The 23,142-nt window shown below is 39.3% G+C and overlaps 2 protein-coding genes across 2 annotated transcripts; one reads left to right on the forward strand and one right to left on the reverse strand.

The window, feature by feature from the left end:
• Positions 1-412: 412 nt before the first annotated feature.
• SERINC4 (serine incorporator 4) lies at positions 413-15,734 on the reverse strand. Its single transcript, XM_053463767.1, has 12 exons — positions 15,648-15,734; positions 15,148-15,315; positions 14,318-14,496; positions 13,463-13,542; positions 12,225-12,318; positions 9,925-10,136; positions 8,632-8,733; positions 7,996-8,122; positions 5,878-5,950; positions 5,143-5,188; positions 3,751-3,904; positions 413-1,849 (listed from the first exon to the last, which is right to left on the reverse strand). Exons 1-12 carry the CDS (start codon positions 15,732-15,734, stop codon positions 1,636-1,638), a joined length of 1,536 nt encoding a protein of 511 aa, XP_053319742.1. The 3' UTR covers positions 413-1,635.
• A 3,185-nt stretch (positions 15,735-18,919) lies between these two features.
• On the forward strand, positions 18,920-20,823 carry HYPK (huntingtin interacting protein K). Its single transcript, XM_053465703.1, has 4 exons — positions 18,920-19,142; positions 19,790-19,845; positions 19,970-20,021; positions 20,489-20,823. Exons 1-4 carry the CDS (start codon positions 18,981-18,983, stop codon positions 20,582-20,584), a joined length of 366 nt encoding a protein of 121 aa, XP_053321678.1. The 5' UTR covers positions 18,920-18,980; the 3' UTR covers positions 20,585-20,823.
• Positions 20,824-23,142: the final 2,319 nt, after the last annotated feature.

Raw genomic sequence — 23,142 nt, forward strand, 5'->3', positions numbered from 1 at the left:
CTATATTTTTAAGACTTACCTCGTTGCGTATGGTTGTGACACAAGATGTGGCTTTTGTCAGTGTACTCTGCCCCTCTACAGTGTAATAACAGCTGTATGATCTGTCCCAAAGTTTCAGGCTTTCATAATGAATGTGAAGATAATATTAGAGTTCGGAAGCTATACAAGGAACCTTTGTACACATCAGCAGCTCTCCTATACGGCTGAGATGTAAATATATATATTTGAGGCTACATGGTAATATTTAAATGCTTTCACACTGTTGGCAGCAGCCGGCTGGCACCCTGTCACTAGACACTAGTAATTTGCACTAATGATATGTTAAAAAGTTGCATGTGGTCGCCACTGCCTCACATAGTTATTATGATACAAAGCCTAGTGCACTGACAATCTAAGGGAAGGATTACGTAGTATCCCATATCCCCCTTATTTGCACTGCCAACCATCCCTCAAATTGGACATTCTCTCCCCTGTACTATGAAGAATGAGTTGGAGTAATTTTAATTTGGATCTAGCCTGACCTTGCCAGTCAAGGTAAATCCTTCGAAGGATTTACGCTTAAGGCTTTTGTGGGACACTTCAGGTAGCTTCATTGCAGTAATCTCATTATGTATAGACGAACGCAGAGGTATGCAGACTGCACAGCTTGGATGCAAAATTCTATTGTGTTGCCCGCAGGGCTTAGTCCCAAAATATGTTCTCTATAAAAGCTGTTTGGTATTTAGGGCTGCTAAAACAAAGCATTGGAAACACTAAAATAGTTAATAGTTGACACCATTCACAGTAATCTACGCTTAACAAGTACACAGGGCAGTCTTATACAAAATAACCTTTTGTAAGGAAGTGTCATTCAGTCCTGGGGGATTGACTGGCTTTTCCAAGGGTCAGCATAGGAATGTCAGTTCATTAGAGATTTTTTCTTAGCGCTGGCTTTCTGATGCTTAACCCGCCGAGCTTTGCAGTGGCCAGGAACACTGTGATCAGTAACGGTCCTTTCTGCACCAGCAGCTCCATATTGCACTGTTCACAGAGCTGGGTGTACTTTCGGGAACAATGACGGAATCAAAAGTAGTCCTTTGTAATGGTTGCTATAACTTCTTTCGCATCCTGGTAGTCCCTATTCCTGTAGACAAAAATCGTACGTAATAGTAATGTCCTTAGGGAACAGAGCCTCATGACAATGACCCTCTATAGCGTGTGCCTAAGTGGACTTACTGTAAACGTTCACTTCTACAAAATATATCAATCTGATGTAATGCTATTACACACACGTTAGTGCTATATGTATTTGATACTCTGCAGGCAGCCAGAACCAGCAGGAGATGTATTTAGAAGTACGTAGAGTCATCTATTGCAAAATGTCTCCCAAAGTGTGTATGCATCTTGCAACAACATTTCTGAATATGTAGCACCTCAATGTGCCATCAAAGTCTATTCAACATGGGGAGCACCACTGCCCCACCGCTTCATTTTCACCCGACAATTTTCTAAGCCAGTTCATGATAAAGTTATGGTTTTTACTGTTCCCAGTTCTTGCTCACGATTCTCTGGCAGTATTTCACTCCTAAACATTGTTGCCAGAGTGGAAGCTTATGGTAATGACATGTTACAGTCCGTGTGTTCGAGAAAATGCCATCACTTTGAAACAGTCACTCTTCTGAAAGCTCTTTTTCGCAGGATATGTTTTGGTGGACCGTTCCTGGGTGTCTGACTTGATCCAGCAAAACAAGCGGGTGCCAAAAGTATCCACAAATAAAGCAGGACGCAGGTCCAGCAAGATGCCACCTTAATATAGAATGTCGGCCAACTGCCATGGGTGAAGATTGTCTCCAGTGATGCATCTTCATAGCTTTAAAAGAACAGAAAATACAATGTGACACAAACATTACTTATAGTGATCCTTCAATATTACATATTTCATTTCCCAGCGCTCTTGTGTAAATTAACTACAAGGAGTGTACCCAAACAACAACAGGAAGCCTATGGCCATCTAAATGTTTCACATTTTGGTGTCTGAGGGGGTTATTTGATTCTACCTGGTGCTTTGAATGCATTAATAAGTATAGATTTGCTCATACTTGCTGAAATGTGCATAGCAAGTAAAAGACAGGTGAGAAAAGCGAATCCACCCTCCAGATAAATAATTAAACTGGGAGACAGCCAACTCATTTCACGCACTGTATTCTCCCTTTCATGCTGTGCTCTCAGGCAACTTTCAGTAGGTACAAGCTGCTTACGTGAGATACCTGTCCCTGCTCCACCTTAGGGAGGTAGAGAAAAAGTATTCTATCCAATATACATTTAGCTTACAGGAAACAAAACACTTATTAAAGTGAAAACCCGTCCTCTCGCTAAAGGGAGAGTTGTAGTTTAAACATTGGTGACCTTCATTTTCAATCCTTGGCTTCCGTATGCATTGTGAGAGCCCTATAGCAATTAAATCAATGAGAGTCCATTAAATTATGCATTGTGTGCTGCCTACCAATGCCCCTTCACAGTCACAACTCTCCAATCTGATCTCTGTAAGACTTATCTTGCAGCATCAGGGAAAAGCTTGATATCCGCACCCGTCCACGGCTAACAATGTCTAACTTGTTTTAGCAAAGGCTCCCTATTTTATGTCTATGCTTTATCCACAATGGTGTTTTTTACAGGACATAGAGCACCCCAGGCCACGTGTAGTCAAATAGGTCTGTTAAGTTTCTTCTGATTACCACTTCAATACACATTTTGACAGATGTGACATTTCTGAGTGACAAACTGCTTGTGTTGAATAACAGAAATAATATTTACTTGTCGTAAGGTCAGATCGCCGACCACCCTAGTCATGGTTAATAGAATAGCTTGTTTTGGTTAGTGTCTGCGCTAAGGGGGGGCATTACTGCTGCTTTTAACATTTTAATTCACTAGAAGCCACACACATTTTTGTATCACAGTTATGCTGTTACCACTAACAGGGCTGAAGCAAGTCATACGTAAGGAATGTTTCCTGGTAATTATACATAACAAAGAATTTAATACACCTAGAACACAGATATGTGTACAGACCTGATGCGTAAAATGGGACCACCAGGAGGCAAACGATTTCTCGCTGCTAGTGAATCATCTGGAACTCAATGGTTTAGTAATAGTATCTTTAAAGTGCACACATAATGCACCATAATGGTTCTGCTACCACCCTGAAAGCTGCCTCTACCCACATATCCTAGCCAAAAATATCTAGTATGATATAAAATATATCACTCCTGGTGACCTTCCAAACTAATGCACACATTCTTTTATACAACGGCGGTTATGCTGAAAACGTGATTCTGCCGCTATTGCCCCTTCTTTGTATCTGGCAAACATGTGTTTGCGTTTATTGTAATTTTTTTATTCTCACTCATTGTAATGCTGGTGCTCCACAAATAAAATATAATAATAATAATTACAGGGTTTCAGATGAGTTATACCACGGATATCCAAGGACACACTACTATGACTATGTGTGTATATGCACAGTGCATATATTCTGTTTATTATATGGATTACTGTGCCTTTAAAATTCCTGACATGACTAGAATTACATAAGCCCTAACAGCATGGCCATTACATACAAAGGGTGCGTTATTAACTATGCTAAACAAGAGTAGAGGGAGGCTCCTAGATTCTGGGTAGGGGTATTGTAAATCATAGGCGCTTATTAGTAAACAGAGCCCTAGCGCTGCAGAGAATACACATTAAGCACCTGGGAATGTTCAGAATGCGCACCTGAACCAGTTGGTGAGCGTCATCATCACGTAGAGCGAGGCGAGGACAAAAACAAAGTGGAAGAAGGAGTAGCTGTAAATAACACGCTCGTGCTCATCGTGGATCACAGTCTGCCCACCGCTGTTATCCTCATTTTCATCACAGCTCCGTTCCCCTGCCAGATCCGGTACAAACAGTGGTTAGCAGGTGTGCTTAGCTCCATTATCACCATGGGTTTTATAATAAACAAGACTTCCTAAAATTATATGATATTTCTGAAGAAAATCACATACCGGCATAGAGAATCAATGAACAAAAGTTCTTAGCTAATCTAAGCTAACATTACTTGGCCTGAAAACAGCTATTCTGATATATTCCACAAGCATGCTCAAAGATGTTGTTCATGAATTGCACTCTGGAGTTGAGGAGTGCATCGGGATGCGGGTACTGCGGGACCTGTCAAAAAACTTGCCGGTGCGGGCGTTTTTTGGGGAGTTGTGGGCGGGAGCGGGCAGTCAAATAATGTACCTGCGGGTCACAGTAATCCCGCGCACTCGTTGTATGAACGAGTATGCGTGATTAAGGGAATGAATGAGTATCTGTGAATGATTAGTATCTGTGAATGAGGGAATGAATGAGCATCTGTGAATGAGGGAATTCAATTCTTCACTATCTCTAAGCTGTTACAGAATGTTCGCCGGGAGTGGGCGGATTGGACACATATGTTGCGGGAGTGGAACACACGTTGCGGGAGCTGGCGGTAATGGTCAGAAAATCAGCGGCAGCGGGCGGGAGATACTCTTTTCTAGATCTGTCAATGTATTCATTACTCTGAATGTGTAATCACAGAAAAAAAAATGAACAAGCTTTTTTAATTACTATAGCAACGATCTATTAGTTCATGTGTCACATGACAAGCATTCCCTACAAAATGTATAAATGAGGTAACCTTTTAAATGATAAAATATTTATTTCTGGAAAGTGTCTGGGCCTTTGACGGTATTATAAATGGTGTGTCTAATGCTATACTCGATTATACATTTGTTAAACTAAGCAGAACAGAACATCGTTAAGCTCTCACCACATATATGAGATGGTCATTTATTACCATACATAATAACTAAAAACAAATCTAACTATTATGAATTATGTGTCTATGTGAGTAACACGGATATTTACATGATAGTCTCTCTTTAAATAGATACATCCTTATAGTTTCTCATAGGGTAGAGTAAGGACCAACCAGCTAGAACATCCGTTTTAAAGGCAGCTCCATTACATTACATATACTTAGAGTGCCGGCGGATTCCGTAACACTATTACAGTGGGGGGACACTAAAGATTAACAACAACATTAAAACTGACAATATGCAATTACACAATCGTTCTTAACGCAAACGCATGATCCCTCACCTCCTTCCTCGTCCTCTTCTGGACAACAGAAACAACAGGATGCTTTCTGTGATTAAAACAAATAATTATTGTTTTTCATGTTTTGCAACAAAAATGACTGACATTATGTAGGGTGAAGGACTGAAGCCAACTCTTGTCTCAACTGTCCTGAAGATAGGTCCTTGAGTAAAAAGACAAAAAATCCCAAGAGCTGCTTACAGTATTTCTGCACCACCCACACATACAACCAGGGGCGCTATCAGAAATCTGTGGCCCCCGGGTCCATACATACAGTGATTTTTCCAGACCAAATGAGATATCTACTCCATTAACATCCTGAGACACTCCTGCCTCATCACTCTGTGTACTTATACAGTTCATGGACATTATACTGAACAGACCACGCTGTATATGTAAAAGTACATAAATTACATTGGATATTAGAGACAGGCAGGTATCTGCTGTGCCTGTGGAGGGGGAAGGATGGGTCAAACAAAGTTTATTCTAAAATGCAATACAGTTATAGGTATTTCGGGTTGAGTTCTTCTCTATCTCAATACTGTATTTCAGGCTGATCTGAACTTCCCATGAACTTTAAAATATAAGTTATTGAGCGCATCTAATGCTCCTCTACCAGGAAGGAAATGCAGGCAAGGTAATTCTGCTTAAAAACTTTGTTGCATAAACTGTCCAAATCAGAATTATAACCAACAAGACGGACGGTAATTGTAGAAAGAAATGTTATATTCCACCGACCTGGAACTCATAGGTGTAGACCTTAATCATCCACATTGGACCAAACATTTCTGCAAGATAGGAGGCTTCATTACTGCAAAATAAATAAGTAAAAGCTCATTTTAGTCTTGTTTAGAAATGCACTAGAAATTTATGGCATAATCATTTTTTCAGCTAGATATCTTTCTCATGTTGTAAAATTCCTTTTTTTAATGGGCATTCAAACTGTGTGATTGGACATCTGCCCAAAGACCTGATCAACATCTGGTTGTAATAAAGCTATTTCCAGAGTAGAATAATTTTACGCCATCAGTTATTCCCACAACGTATATGACTTGCTTTCATTCTGTTACACATTATTGCTGACAGGCTTCGAGATGAACACAATGCTTCATTCCTTGTTTAATTCTTCATATATTTATGTGTACTGCAATTGTTTCTTCACGAAAAACACAGAATTAATACATTATAAGAATATTTTATATTTTATAAGAATATTTTAAGCTACTTATCTACTTAACTGGGAACACTTTCTTCTTAAAGAAGACAGAGGAATTGGTGTCATAAAAAGTGAAACTTGGGAAGTATAATATGACATCATAATTTCCTTATGCTAAGTCCGCTTGTGACTATATACAAATATTATACTCGTCTCCATTTCCTTGCTAGTAAAGTATAAAACGCAATTATAATTTACACCCTAAGCTAAAGGGAAATTGAAGTTTCCCAAAATAAGATAATATGGGGGCATTAAACTAGAGATTTTATGTATAATGTCTTAATTTTAGTGTGGAATGAGAAGCCTTATAATCTGATCTTCCTTTCTACAAGTTTCCAGTAAGTTGTACTACACTGACCGAAAAAACAATTATGAAATAACAGCTCGCTGTGGAATTTAAGAGGAGTAGATTAGATTTGAACCGGTTATAAATTTGGGAGTTGGCAGTGTAATGATTGCTGGCTTGAATATTTCTTATCTGGACAAGAGACCACTGAGGTCCTAAAAGTTTATGTTACACTACATCTATTTTTCTATGATTTGGGAGCAGGCAGGAGACGTCTTGGGGTGAACCCGATCCCCTTTTTAGCTGGCTACAGTAAATGGTTTGGTTGCATAACAATTTACAAATATTTACAGCGTGTAGACTTAGCACACGGCCATAAGTGGAAGGGCGGTGAAGAATAGAATGAGAGAGGGCAGCTGCCACTGGCCTCTGTGCTTTGAACGTCTAAATCTTTGGCTTAATTAAGACAAATACTTAGCATAGTCAGAGACTCAGCCATTCCACTAGCTTTCCATGCTGCTGTGTTTATGACCTTTTACTTCTTTCCACTCCAGGCTTAGTAGGATTTCATAACACTATGATTTGCAACAGCTGGCAAACAATGCTGTGGTGAATGAGATAATCGTACATATTTTTCATGCGTTCTCCGTGTTTAGGTTCCGTATTCCAAAACACAAAATCAATGCAATACTGAAGATCATACATTGGTTGCATTACAGAGATAATATAGGTCACCCATTTATAGGTTTCCCCATTTCATTTTCCGAGGGGGCACCAGCAGCTGCTTTATCTGTTTATATAGTAGTGTCAGCCCTGGTCTAAACATAGAATATTTTTGTAAACTTTTAGCAATAGTTATGCTGTGGTTCTATTGGCATGCATAACTAGAGAAAAAATAACTCTGCTATTAACCCCCCCCCTAGGATGTAGTAGTGCCATATACACACCTTACAACTCAAGCCTCCATATATCATAACATTTTATACCGCTAGATGCATTAGTTATGTTTCAGCTGGATAAGCTTCACCGTGTTCTGAGCACCTGATCACCGCTGTGGTTCAAGTCACCATAAAATATACCATAAGGGTTAGGCATAAAATGCAATATTATTGCAAAGAATGAAAATGGGTCTTATTATATCACCAACCAATGCAATGTTCTTGATAACTGGGCCACTCCATTGGTTGCTATGTTTAGATCACATTTCAAACTATATATCAGAATCACATTTTAAAAAAAACATTATTATAATCATCATACCCTATAAATGAGTTGCACATTTTTACAAAATTAAACAATTAAAAACAAGACTCTGTAATGGAGTGTGTGCTCATACGAGGGTACATCTACCTACCATGCGAACAAGACACACGCATACATAATGGCTGCTCCCATAATGGCTATAGATGCGTCTTCTGTTTGCAGTCCGTCTCGGCTGATGCTCGGATAGCAGACTATGAGATTTTCCCCTTTGTACTGTACTGCACCAAAAACCAAAAAAAAACAGAGCTGTCATAAATGCCCAGGTTGGCCAACAATAAGAAACAACAAATAAGAAACAACAAATAAGATGCAATAAAAGTATCAATGAGAAGGAAACTGGAAAATGTAGGGGAATTATTTAATAGGGTTAATTTCAGACTTCAAAAGTCATTAAAAGGACACTGTATCTGCGACATAAAATAATGTGTTTGGCCCATTATAGTGTGTAGTCGATATAAACTATAGTAAACTATAACTACAAGCTATAATGGGAAACCATTTCACCAGAAAGACTTGGTGAACATTTCCACTATAAAAATGCATAGGAAAGGTACATAGGAGGCTAGCAGTGGATCTGATCTCATTATTAAGAGGCATTTTCCTGTTCCCACATGCGAAGGTTGATGTGAGGACACAAAAAGGGAAACCTAAATAAACGTGGAATGAGGTTGACTGATAGGCTACATTCCCTGGAACACCTTTTGTTTTTCTTACAAGCAGGTTTTTCACTGACCTCTTTCTGGAGGACGGCTTGACAGGGCTGAAAAGGTGAGGTAGGTGACATAGCAGCTGATGATGGAGGCCTGAAGCAATCCGGAACGCGGCTGCTCTGAGGGACAAGAGATTGAGATTCTTCAACAGACGCGTAAATAGAACAGCTAATGAGATCCAGGTGTTTCCTCAACCTAATTTCCGCCATTGAATATTATGTCGGCAAATAGTTCTAGTAATAGAATAATGACAGTGCAGCATGTTTTATAACGGCTCTAGGGAATCGATCATGATTATTCTGTATAGCTTTACAGTGGACCTATCAATCGTCAGAAGATGATCCATCACTAACATAAGTGGTGAAATGTATTTTACTCTAATAAAGGAATGCTCTACTTATGTCCCCATTTTCTCAGAAACACACCATATTTGTGTAACATAATGATAAATCGTATGTTTGACACACTAAGACCATTCAGGACAAGAATGTTTGGCATATAAAAAACATGAAAGCAGATTCCTATGAACAATGAAATTACTGGTTTTATGGGGCTCATCTTATTTTATTTACTTTGCTGCCAGACAAAATCATCATAAATTAAGATGAATCACAGCGGACGTCTTTATGGAGACATAAGAATTTAATCTTTATACCGAACTGTAATTATATAAATAAAAAGATTAAGTAGCTCCCTCCCTAGTATCACTTCCTGGTAATAACTGCACACGCTGAATATATATATGATGTACAAAGAACTTCATTGCAAAGGTCCTGTGAAACAGTGATACCTAACACTATTTATAACAATTACTGGGATTATGATGAATATATATTGCCTATTTCAATTTGGAACCACCATGAGTCTTTGGTTCATGTTGATACATTGTTTTGGGCCAACATAGAAAAGAATTTAAATTTACATAGGTTTTCAGGACCTTAGAGGTCTCTTGTTCAGATGGAAACCTCAAGGTCCCAATGTTGGCCCAATAAAAGGTGTCAATTTCTATTAGAGAATGCATTTTATTCTTGGGCTAATATTTTTTATTTTTAATATAGATATTCTAGTTGGACACCTCTGATTATATGATATTAGGATATTAAGAGAATGATAAATTTGTTGTGATGTATCGGTTCCCATTCACTCTAAATGAAATGGCCAGTGGCTTATCCATCTAATGTATTGGTTGGTTTCTTTTACCAATTTCTATATTTCCTAAACTGCTTCACGTGTTGGGTGATTTCTTACAGCTATATAAATAAATGGTAATAATAAACCAGATATAATAATAATGCAGCATGTAGTCTTACTGAGCTGTACACATGGAGTCACGGAAATGAAGGACATGACTATGCACAAGATGATGTTCACGAAGATCAGGCCTTTGTTTAGCAGACATCCAGCTGGGTGAGTGAAGTAAGTATATAGGAAATAGAAGGCCACCGAGGCCATGGAATAAAAGAGCAAGGTGGTCACCAGAACAGCAATATACCATCTCTTGTCTTTAGATGCGCCCGTGAGCCTGGGAAAAAGGAGAGAAGTGTTTGAAGACCAATTACCCGGAATGAATAACCCAGACAGCGCACAGATTGTAATGTTCTTTATCGTAGACAAAAGCACTTCTGCATGTATAATTCTGCAGAGAAATACATACTTTGATGTGAAGGCACCACTGATGTATTCTTGGACAGTAAATATTAAGCGCTAGGCTCCAACCAAGCTCCTGATGAAGCCTCTGATGAGGTGACACAGATGTAAGATTGTAGATAAGATAGAGTTTTTGCTACAGTTTTAGATCCTTTGGGTCAAGTAGAACCAATCATTCCAGCAGTGATGGGAGAAAGTTACTTATTGCTACATGTTTTTTGGGGTCAGAGGAGAGTATAGGATTAAGGGGAGAGCCTTGGGAGCTAATTTAGGTTTCTCTGTATTTTTAACATACATTCTTTTATATAGTTTGGTGATCCATTGTTTGGTTCTTTTAATAGACCAATAGAATGTATGTTTTAGTCTTTGTGGAATATAAAGGCTTTTGTGATGTGACGTACATGACAGTATAAAGGGAATATGCTAACCTCGCTTGGTTTCTTTGATTTCAGTAAAATGTATTTTTCTCAAGCTGTAGATTTTCTGACAGGTAGAGACTGGCCCCTTGATGTATCAGCGAACGTTTTGAGTCACTTAGGCCTCAAACAAGGAGGAAGTGTTGACAGCATCTGTGTTGTCTCTTTTCCACTCATTACCCTTCCTATACGATTACTGATATTTCTGTCCTCAAGAAATGCTCAATATGTGTTAAGTGATATAGCATTCCCAATTTAATCATATCTCAGGAATTCTGACCTTGCAATTGCCGTTCGAAAAAAACCAAGAAATGCATTTCTAACAGCACCAGAAAAAAATGTGGCACAGTGTTTTAACCATTCAGATGGCTTATTCAAGTCTTTCGGTGCATTGTAAAGAAATTGCTAGAATATGTAATTTTGCAATTCTGAAAAGAAAAAAAAATGACTGCAGTCTTTTGCATCACAATATTGTAGCGGGATATTTCAATGTTTGCTGTGCAAAACATTAACAATTCTACAGAATGCATAATGTGGCATGTGCTTGGACCAGGTGTTGTGTGTACACAGACCTACCGGTAGAGCGTGCATCATCCTTATCTATCCAGTACATGTTACCTTGCAGCTGTCATGTTCATGATTGCCAACTGACCAACCCTGGACTGTCTACACTAATAACAAAATAGCTTGATCGTCACATTCCCTCAATCACCCATACTCGTTCTTACACCCTTCCCCACCCCCTTACCTGCACTGATTATCTCTCGGTGCTGCTCCCAGACTTCCGCAGGGGCCACTGCTTCCCTCTGCGTTGTTCGCACTCTGTGCGAGCAACTTCTATGGTACTGCACAGGGGAAGCTGTAACAGAGCAGGGTCATGTGATGTGATGTAAGTTCACGTGACTCCGCTGGGTTCCTGCTTCCCTGGGGGTACAAAAACACTGCTCTTACAGTGTGTGGGAGCAATGCACAGGTAAGCAGCAGGGCCCTTGGGATCCTGCGATCGTGGTTGCTATGGGGTTTTGCCCCGCACCTAAGACGGTCCTGGCGGTCGTGCGGACGCATTGGCTACTTCAGTGCGCAGCCGGCCCAGCCGGCCTGGGCCTATTTTCAGGTAGGGGCCTGGAGCTGCAGCTCCGTCAGCCCCTACATTAATCCGGCCCTGACAACAATGTATTATAGTATATGTACAGCGCTACAAAATATGATGATGCTATATAAAACAATAATAATATAAACACCCACTCCTTATTCAGGTCTTTAAGTCTTTTAAGAAGGGTCAAGTGTTTAGAGGTTCACTGGGGTTACTATTATTTATTGTTTTATAGCGCCATCATATTCTGCAACACTGTACAATGGGTACACAGGACAAGTAGTATATAACATAACAAACAGACATAAATAACAGACAGATTTATTCTTCCACAGGATTCTTCTTATCATTTAGGTTTACAAATATGAGCTGTACCAGAAATAATCGTTGTTAGGGAAGCAATTTACGGGGTCAATGGATTATTTGAATATTCAAGGTCTGTAAAAAGTCTTACCAGTTCTTGTTCCATGTATGAGCAAAAGCTGTTATGAGAATCAATTGGATGAGGACAAATGAGAAACCTCCACACATGCCGACATAGTGCCAAGCTGTAGGGACAAAAGCAGTGCAAGTTATAGGATGCAAGTACATTTTTTCAAAAAAGCATTTACTGTAAACTTTTGCCACTCCAAGATTTTACTGGACTATTGGAGTAAAGTTTTTCCAAGCACCACAACTGGTTTTATGAATGTAAAAAATGTAGCGCAAATCCTTACGATAATTAAATTAAAATTTATTTAAATTATGAGAGAAAATCCAATCTACAGTTTTAAATTTGTTGGTGTTTTTTCCCCTTTAATTGAATGGTTCATGAACAAGAATAAAAGGCCTTTGAAAGAGTATACCTCTTACATTTATACTTGCTTCACCCTGATTAGTGGATTAACTATTTGGAATACGCTGCCACCTAGTGGCAGAATTAGACAGTGGTAATTTGCACTAGATGGGGTTTCAACATAATCATAGCTGTGCTGTTAAATTGTAATTTTCTTTGGGGAAAATTTGTGAATAAAAAGATTGTTAAAATAAATAAATACATTCAAGTTGGGATGCAAAGTTTAGGAAGTATATTTCACGAGGATCTATCACTTTGAACATTGTTTGTTTTAATGGACTATCCATTTTAACCCGAGTGTTGAGGATCAAACAAAGGGGTAAGAGGAGAAAGGGGTTAAGGTTGTCACTGTTAATAGTCATGGATTTACAAGAAAAGGCAAAAGAGGGCTGAAGACTAAGAACATCTATATACGTAAATACATTGAAACTGACAGAGGCACTATAATATGTATGTTTTTTTGTAATACAGGTATTTAATCCTTCACTGTTCAGGAAAAGCATGGAACCAAATGGGACCAACAAAGCTCGACACAGATGTAAAAGATGTATGTGGTTTCTAAAGCCTCCAGATAACATTGAGTTATGATTTTTTCTAGCGTGGAAGACTTGCCCTATGGTATATAAACAATACATTTTCGCTGGCAACCAAATCCGTTTTTGGAAAGTAAAACTCTTGTGGTTTGTTTCAGACGCATGCTTGTAAAATAGGTAACAACTGCTTGCAGAGACTTGGCAGTCATCGTGGTGGCACAGGGCCCTATTGTAATTTGTAACCCTATATGTAGGCTTTTTCTAATACGGTTCCTATGATCCACCCCTGATGGATGCAGACTGACAGGTAATGCGTTCTCTTACCTCTTATAAATGACTCAGTGGGGAGGAAGAATGCTGCAACACACATTCCAACCAGAATCAGGAACTTTAAAAACCAGAACCTGAGAAAAGACCCAATTATTATGATCACATTCTTTAAAAAGAAAATATGAGATTCCTACAAATGAAAATTACTGTGAAAAAATATTTTTTTCCTTGTTTCATACAAACTAACCTAAGAAGACGGGATGTCGAAGTGTAGGATATAAATATAAAATGTATAACTTCTTTTATCTTTTTGTAGCTCCCAGGGAGAAGACTGAATGGGATCATGTAGTGGATCAGAGATGTAGGAGGTCCTTCCTATATGCTTATTGACACTTTTTTACTAATTTCCTTTCTTCCTTCTCTACCCAAAAGTGCAAAATGTCAAGTTATAATTTAAACATGGCATAGAAGGGTATTACTGAATGGAATGTAAAATAATCTTAAAGGTGGTAGTACTAATTAATTATGCCGTTACCCCAGCTGGGTGAAATAAGTCAATTCTCTTTGCAAAGATATACCTAATTCTAAAGGTCAGGGGTAAACGGCCAGCGCAGGTGTTTGATGTCCTGTGGGTAACCATGATTTCTAATCAGTACATCCTAAAACCGATAACATAACTATCCATCTCAGCATGCAAGCCGCCAGTTGATCTGTGGTTCCTACTATTGTAACTATAAATCAAGTCGGTTTTGGACCAAAGATAAATGACAGAGGTAAAACTGTTGGATGAAGAGATAAACAGATACAGAGATGTGACTTGTGTAACTCATCCTTGTGGGAAAATAATGAATAAAAATAAAAAAAAAATCCTATTAAATATATGTAAATCAATAACTGTGATGAATTTACCCATTGTGGACCATCGCCCTAAATTCCTGTGTAGATTTCACATTTACAAGGAAAACAGCCTGGATGAAATAGAAAGAAGCCGTCCCAAAGCAGACTCTGTACACAGCAGTGTACCCCACAAGAATATCACAATCTGCTCCTCCGGGAAGGTATTTGCATAGGAGTGAAAACCAAGGCACCTGTGTGTAACAAAAATATAATAATTACAGCTTGCCAATAGCGGTAAGCATCAATGTATGTATTTGACTGTCAATCTACTATTCCTGTGCATTCTTTTCTCTTCTAACCATATATGTCTATATTATTAGGAACTCGCAGATGGCCATTCCCAAGACATAACTAAAAAAAATGCTAATTAAAACTTAAGCATGTCGATTTCCTAAATCCATTTCTACGGAATGGTTCTGCTAGAAAAGACATGCATTGGTTTATGCATGACCAATGAGCTGCTTGCTGATGAGCATACCTGGGACTTCTCCAGGTTTGACCATGAGTCTCCAGGTTAAGCCCTGGTTCTCTGTGTCTCCGGCTCGTTTTCTTCCTCCTCTGAGCCGGGGAATAGTGACTGGCCATGCCCACACCCCACCCATGTTCTGCCAATAATCAGTGGTGATATGGGTATCTGAGTATGGGCTCCTGGAGCTCTTTGGGCCCTGGACAGTTGACCCTTTTGGGTATGGTAAAGACAGTCCTGCTTGCAGCAAGCATAACATCTTTTGGATAATATATTTAACTAAATGTTCAGGAATATTTACAGTAATATCTACCTATAATACCCTGAAACGTGTATACTAATATTATATCATCGTTATTGTAATTTCCACACTTACATTTTCCTTGACAGCTTCTGACACCTTTCTAGATAGCATGAGGCAACAGACTGTGGAGGCCATAATATGGAAGAGCGTGTAGAGAAGCCTGGTGCCTGTGGACACTTTAATGCTAGGAAAACATTGGCAGCAGAGAGAACACGGTGACGGCCCACAGCAGCAGCATATCTGCATGTCATAACAAACAAATAGTCATCACCTCATCTGTAACAGCTCATACTGGGCATACATTAATAATAAAGTAATCCGGCCGTATAGTAGGACAGAATCCCCAATATGTATGCTTACCCATATGGCAAGCACGGTATTAATTTAGGCACATGGTAATGGCTAGTTTAAGCCAAAGGTCACTTTTTGTTCAAAAATGAGAATGTTTTGAGCTTTTGTTAAAGGACGTAGACAGTTCTAATTATCTAACCACAATAACTTGGTATATTTCAGACCGAAACATAGTACTTTTCTAATATGTACTTATAAATGTAATAAGTGATGTGACTAACCTGGTAAGAGACAGAGTCCAGGAAATCTCTGCAAAGCCTGTTTCGCCTCAGGGCTTTCCGAACTTCCATCTCATCAATTAGCTTCATGATTAGCAATGAACTGAATGCAAGTGATTAAGAATTCAATGTGTGCTGAGCATGGGAAGCCATCTTCCACCGGGAAGATATGTCTCCAACGAAACCATCCCAAAACTGATATAACTCACTACTGCAAGTGTTCTTTTCATTGTTGAGCTGTGATACTGATCCACCCAGAAGTACAGCATTCAAAAGCCACGTCTGAAAACATTTTCTACAAAAATCATCCAAGAGACCAAATGTTCAAGATCTAAGCCCAAGGACAAATGTCAGATAGCAACCCCAACTTGTCAAGGATTTATATAGATAGATAGATAGATAGATAAATAAATAAATATTATTTGTATTGAAACATCACAGTAATAAAATCCATTTAGTTTTACGAAATAAACAAGAGATGTGTTTATGATCTTTGAATGATATCGGAGCGATATTCACTTTCCGTACGACTCACAGCAGACAGATGTTATCATTTTCAGTCTTGAGTTTAAATCCTAACTCAAGATGCATTGAAAGCCCAGAAATGAATGACGTTCCTTTCAGTCCATCGTGGTCCTGCTCGAAATTTGAAGTGCCAAGTTGTTGAATATCCATTGTGTAGAATTCCCTAATTGTCCCAGATCAGGTGGAAAGATGGTAAGAGTCTTGCCAGTCACCGAAACACTGGATTTCTTGGTCGCATTGTTATAGACACCATTGCTAGAGTTACATGATGTATGTTAACAACATGTATCCAGTTCGGTAGCGGGCAGAGATAACCCTCTGACTGTAGACTCAGCCAGTGTCAAGCCATCTGCACAGGTGGGGGAAGGGGCGTCCAAGGCTCAGCAATAAGAAGGGATTAGAGCAAAGCCAGTTAGCTACATTTAAAAAGGTGCACACAGGGAATGCACTTGCTTCGGCCCTTAATAATAATATTGGTAAACTACTGGTGTAGCCAAGTCAACTTTCTAAAAACGTAACAATTTAACGGCTCATTAAAAAAGTTTCTTGTGATGGGTACGAAAGTTAATAATAACTGCTAGTCGCGTTCAAAAATATAATAGAAAAGCATTTTTAAGCTGAGATTAATTAAAATGTCAGACTATTGCTAGCTCATCTCCTTTTCTTAATGGAACATTTCTAAAATCAAAAGAAGAGGGCAAGAAACCACTGGCGCGCGAGGAGACATAAACATATGTAATCTTATTAACTCTCCTTATAGGCAGGATAAGAAAGCAGCGTGCCGCTACAGTGACATCACGGAGAAGATATGAGGACACTGACAGAAGTCTAAAGAAGGTGAGAACAGATACGCAGGATGTAATCCGTCCATTAATGGAACGAGATTAACAGTGAACCTGTTAGATTAGCAAAGCGGCTACAATAAAACCCGGCAGGAAGCATCTCAACCCATATTGTTACGATGACGCTTCACGCAGCGAGCCAAGAAAGAATGCGTATGGACCACTCCAAGTGACCAGTGCTTTTAGCCATTAAAGCATTTATTTATTAAACTATTATTCCCCCTATTCCATGTTTAGTGTTTTCCGACACAAATTATATAGTGTTTTATTTAAGGAAATATATGGCTTTCTCTTAATACCACTTTTGTATGTATGGTCTGTCATTTATTATATGTAAAAAAACCTGTAAAATTATTTTTATTTGCACATGGTGATGAGACCACCATCAGCCTAAAACAGAAGTTGTATGGGAAGTTAAATGCTTTGTGTAGAGAAGCATTGAACTCTTAATTTATTAACAATTTAATGCAGGACAATAATTCCTATAATTCCAAAAATTCAATAACGCGACAACTATCACTCTTAAAAAACTTTTCAAAGGTTGTCCCTCCCATTCCATTTAGTTCGTTAACATCTCATAGTATTATGAGCAAAAAATATAAGAATAACGCTTTAGAGCACTGGGGCATCTACGTCCAACATGGATTTCTGTAGACACGCCATCACCAGACATGGAGTTTTTAGAGATACAAAGGTTTTTGTGCAAACTCTGTTACTTTTGGTGCTTATGAAATGTAGCCCCACACATGTTCAACCTTTTAACCCTCTTCATGAAAAAGGCTGGTTTTTTTTTAGTACCCCTTGTGACAATGGCTGTTTTAACATTTCTGGACTGCTCGTGTTTAGCTGTAATTTTCTTTGTTTCTTATTTACTGAACCCACATAAGTTATATATTTTTTCAGAACAAGAAGAGCTGTCTTTAGATACAATTTTTTTGATCGTTGATCGCCTCCATAAACTCTTCTAAACCAGGCGTCCATAGCCATAAGATATATGGTGGACGCTGATGTCCGGGGAGGGGCCGCATGGGGCGCCTGCTGCAGATTTCGGTGTTCATGAGTGTCTCAGCATCGAGGCATTACAGCAACACCGTTTGGGAGAAGAAAGCGGTCATAGATTGCTTTCTACACCCGTTTATATTCATGATGCGCCAGGCACGTCAATTGCCGTCAACTGGATGTTTTTCTGTGACATGCCTAGCGTCAAGGGGTTAATTACCATGTTGCAGATGTTTTTCAAATGGAACAAACTCGTTGCTACATAGTTACAAAGTATTATCTAGGGTATAATATTGTTTAATGAAACTGAGAGTTGGCTGCTGGTGCACCACATTAAATGATTTGTTTTTAGTTAAATTTAGCATGATAGATAAGTGGAACAGCCTCCCATCAGAAGTGGTAGAGGCTAATACAGTGAGGGAATTTAAACACGCATTGGATTGGCATAAAGCTATCATGGATGTAAAAGCTCTGTCTTTACAAAACGAAAAATAGGCAGACCAGATGAGCCAAATCTTATCAAAGTCTGTGTTTCGATATTCTTATTGTCAATAAGTCATGTTCATAACATAAAACTTATCGGAGTAACACAGTCTCCACTTTAACACAAAACACCGGTTCAGCGAGTTTATTTTGTGAACATTACCCATACCCACCGAACCCCACGAGGTATTAATTCACGGTATAATGTCGCAAGGTGTTGCTGGGCAGAGCTCTAAGTATTGCTTTTGCACAACAGCATAAATTGTGGTGTAGGACTAGTTTATGGGCGGGCGGCAGTCCCCCAGGACTCTACACACCGCTGACAACCACTATTACAGCCTTGTATACACCGTTCGTGAAAACAACGTCAACTACTCCGTCACACACCACGGCCTCAGGGGCGGATGTGACGCAAGCGAAGTGCGCGCTGCCGGAAGCGACGATCCAATCCTTAACCACGCACTCGTCTTCCTTTCCGGTTGGAAACATGGCTGCCGAAGGAGATGTTGAATTAGAATTGGAGACTGACGAAAACTGTACCGAGCGGCCGGCGGATAAACCGCGCAAACATGACAGCGGAGCGGCCGATCTGGAGAGGGTCACGGACTATGCGGAGGAGAAGGAGATTCAGAGCTCCAACCTGGAGACGGTGAGAGCAGCTCGCGGAGGGGAAAGGGATGTGGGCCTTTTGGACATGTACATCAGGGCAGTACCGGTACTGGGCGCCTATTATTATATATGTGAGCGCTATTTTATCGGCTATAAACCTGATACAGCAGTATGTAGGAGATGAGCTGCGGCAGCTAACAGGGGGAAGGGCGCCCTCAGTCACTCCGGGGGGCTGTCATAGCCTGGCACCTGCTATGTTTATTCGTGTGCTTTTAGTATCTCAGTAGTTACTGCGATTCCTCTTATTCTTGAATTTTACTTTTTATATGCATGAAGAGAATGATACCGATAGCTACAGCCATGTTGGGCCTTGTTAACTAAAGCAAGCGTTGTTTCAACTCCTTTACTTAACTATACATTATGAGGACCTATTACCAGTGAGTTTTGGCTGCAGGAGCAGCTTGGCTAGCCCTGTATAATGCATAGTTAAATTAGTGAGATTATACTATAACTCTACGGCTTCTCTTACCGCTTCCTTGTTCGCAATATCAAGGTGGCTCATCCCAAAAACAAAATGTTACTGCAATAAAAATATATCTCCACAAACCCCGAGTTTTCTTTATACATAGATACTAGTGTGTTTATAATAAATTCAGTAAACATAATTTCATTTTTTTTCTCATTCAGGCAATGTCTGTGATTGGAGACAGAAGATCCAGAGAGCAGAAAGCAAAACAAGAAAGGTGACTTTCTCCCGCTAATTAGTTCTCGTTAATGTACTGTCATTATTAAACATTTTCTTGCATATATCTATATCAATTGAAGCTGCTCTCCTGATCGACCACTTGTTTTTTTCCTTTTTTTCAGAGAAAGGGAGTTGGCCAAAGTCACAATTAAAAAAGAAGACGTGGAGCTTATTGTAAGTGTGCTTGGTTTTTATTATTTGTATAACTACAGTGCTAACAAATACTACTACCACCTTTAAATTACATGGGATCTTATATTTTTAACCCTCTTCAGTGCCCTTAGAATGTATCTGTACATCCTTAAAACGTGTGGCAAGAAGCCCATTAGGACGTACAGGTACGGGAGGGACGTCTCTCCTATTGGCAGCGTCTTGCTGGCTTCCTGTCCACCGATCGTATATAATGCCGCATGCCGCGAGCAACAGTACACTGTCATTCATTCAGGCATTCCCTTCTGGTAGATGTCACTGCTGATGCCGACTGAAAGTTCACTTGAGGACATGAGAGCCTCAGATGGGTCTATAGTTGCAGTTTTGAATATTGCCATTAATTATTTTTTTTTTTACAAGCAGTTGCAATTTTCTACTTTCCTACTAATGAAATATTGTCTTTTAAAAACATTTTTTGTTTTCTTCTTTAGATGAATGAGATGGAAATCCCTCGAACAACAGCAGAAAGAAGCCTTAGGGAACACATGGGAAATGTTGTTGATGCGCTGATTGCTCTCACTAACTAAACTTGGCAATTACTTATCGTCTTTCCATGTTCTGTTAATGGAGATTTGCAGAGTGAGCGGAGCACCCTCTTAACTGGTGTGCTGGGTAGCGGACTTTGCTTTAGGCTCGGTGGTTGGAGCATCTGTGCTGTTTTCTGTGTACTCTGGTACAGCGGAACATGCTGGGCTTTCATCTGGTGATATTTAAGCCAAATTGACCAAGTTGTAATTTATTTAGAATAAACACCATCTTTCTAGAAGTTTTGTGGTGATTGTGTTTTTGTCACATTTTAAAGGCATAATGACATTAGTGAATTTTTTAAATGAACTTTCTTGATAAGTACTTTAAGCTGCACTGTAATTCTGATTTAGGGTAGCAGATCCCGGAGGCAGCAGTCACAGCACCACAGATCACCCTCTTGGGACATCAGACCCCTCCAGTGTGTCACTGCTTAATAGGGCGCTAACTAGAGACATCTAAGATCTTCCCAATTTATGTTCCAGACCACTCGAACGGGTGCTGCACGCCTTAAGACCCCAATTTTATTGGAAATTAAAGGTTCAAACTTAACCTACATTTACCAGTTACCACTTTTTTTTTTCATTCAATGTCAGTTTTAGTAGTCTTAGAGTTTTCTCCATTACAGATGACACTAAACATCTTTCATACCCCTATAGCTGATATATTCACTAGCCTAGGGGATTGTAGATGAGTTAAATGTTTCCATGGGACGTCCATAGTAGAACGGCAAATAGAAGCCAGTTTGGGCTGGTGGGCATTAAAGGGAGGTCTACAACTGGACTAAAATAATTGGGAGAATTGCAGTTAAACAAACATGACAGATGCCAGAAAAGCTGTTATAGTTGGGATTTGCGGGGGCTAAATATACTCGTTCATGAAGGGCACTGTCGTTCTTTGTGTGTGCAGGGTTGTAAAATGTTAACTCACACTGAGCCATATTCCATTCCAAAAATTTAAAACAAATACTGCAAAAGCCTGTACTGTAGGGATAAGTGGGTTACAAACATTACATCATACCCTTGCTCAATGTCCACAGCAGCATGTTAACCCGGTATCCTTGGGAGCAAGCTAGTTGTAGTGAATAGTTTTCCATCAATTCAACCAACCTTTAGGCTAGGTTTCCACTTGGGTTTTTGTCCGGCGTTTTTTTCTTGATGAAAAACGCCAGGAAAACTGCCGCTGCATTTACCTGCGTTTTGGCGTTTTTTCTGCAGTTTTTTCTGGCGTTTTAGCCTTTCTGTGGAAATTGCTTTTTTTGACCTTAGGCAGTTTTTCCATCCTTTACAAGTTAGAAGTTTCACCCAGCTAAAAGGGATTAGGATAAATGGCAAGTATCTGCCCTCTCCTGATGTCATTTACTTGGTAGACCCTTTTGTCTCTTTTCTGTGGTTTGTACGGCATGCTTTATTCCGAATGTCTGCTCCTCTGGGAAGATTGGCCCCAAATGATGGTGCAAATTGTTTGCTGTTGCTTTTGGCACGCAGGATCCAGTCGCGTATGTTTGTGTGTAATGGCATGTTTGTTCCAAATGGTGTAAAATTCAATATGAACCAGTCCAGGACTTTGTTTTGTGTGAAACTGTTTGTTTTCAGCCTATTTCTCGTAGGACACACAGATACTGGGTCCATCCTCTGCATTGTAACTGTGGAAAAAACGCCAAGGCAATAAACCCAAATGGCTTTTTCATGGCGTTTTTTCTCTCCCATAGACTTCTATTGGAGGAAAAACGCCAAGATTTCTTGCAAAAAACGCCAGAGTGTCAACATGCTGCGATTTTGAAAAACTGCCACAGAGCCCAAAAAAGCAGAAAAACGCCAAAGAGGACTGAAAAAACGCCAAACAGAAAAACGCCAAGTGGAAATGGCATTTTGCGATTTCCTATTGAATTACAGCTAACATCTGGCTGCAGCCGTTTTTCACAAAAAAAAACGCCAGGTGGCGCTATTGGCGTTTTTATAGGCGTTTTTAGCAAAAAAAAACAAATGGAAACCTAGCCTTAGTGTTTACTGCAGTTTTTTGTCCATATAATTGATTACATGGCTTAAAACCACCTACCAATATTGCATTCTCTTATTCCCTCCATATGCACTCATGTGCGGTGCAGTTTGCTGTTGATACCGACACCACTGATGTTTCTTTACATTAGGTGACTTATGTGTTTAAAGGCCAATACTGGGGCATTTTTTTTTTTTTTTTTTTTTTTTTTAAGAAAAAGTGGGCTATGCCTAGTTTTTCTAAAATCTCACTGATGCATAGTGCCAGCAGACAGACTTCCTTTCTCCATTAAATCCTGCTTTAGTGAACAAAATTAAAACTAAATTAAAATAACAATTCTACACTAAAAAACACAGATGCAGTGGCTCTGAGAACAGTGGATGTAAACAGATAACTAGAAAACAAAATCAGATGTCTGATGGGTTAATAGTAATACAAATTAACAGACATCTGATTTTATTTAATAGTTTTCTGTTTAAAAATATTTTCTGAACACAGCAATCGGAGTTCTTACTGGATCAATAGTAATCCCTGTTTTTAATTTGCTAAAAAAAAGTCCCTT

This window comes from Spea bombifrons, chromosome 4 (genome assembly GCF_027358695.1).
Source record: "Spea bombifrons isolate aSpeBom1 chromosome 4, aSpeBom1.2.pri, whole genome shotgun sequence".
In the NCBI taxonomy this organism is placed as follows: Eukaryota; Metazoa; Chordata; class Amphibia; order Anura; family Pelobatidae; genus Spea; species Spea bombifrons.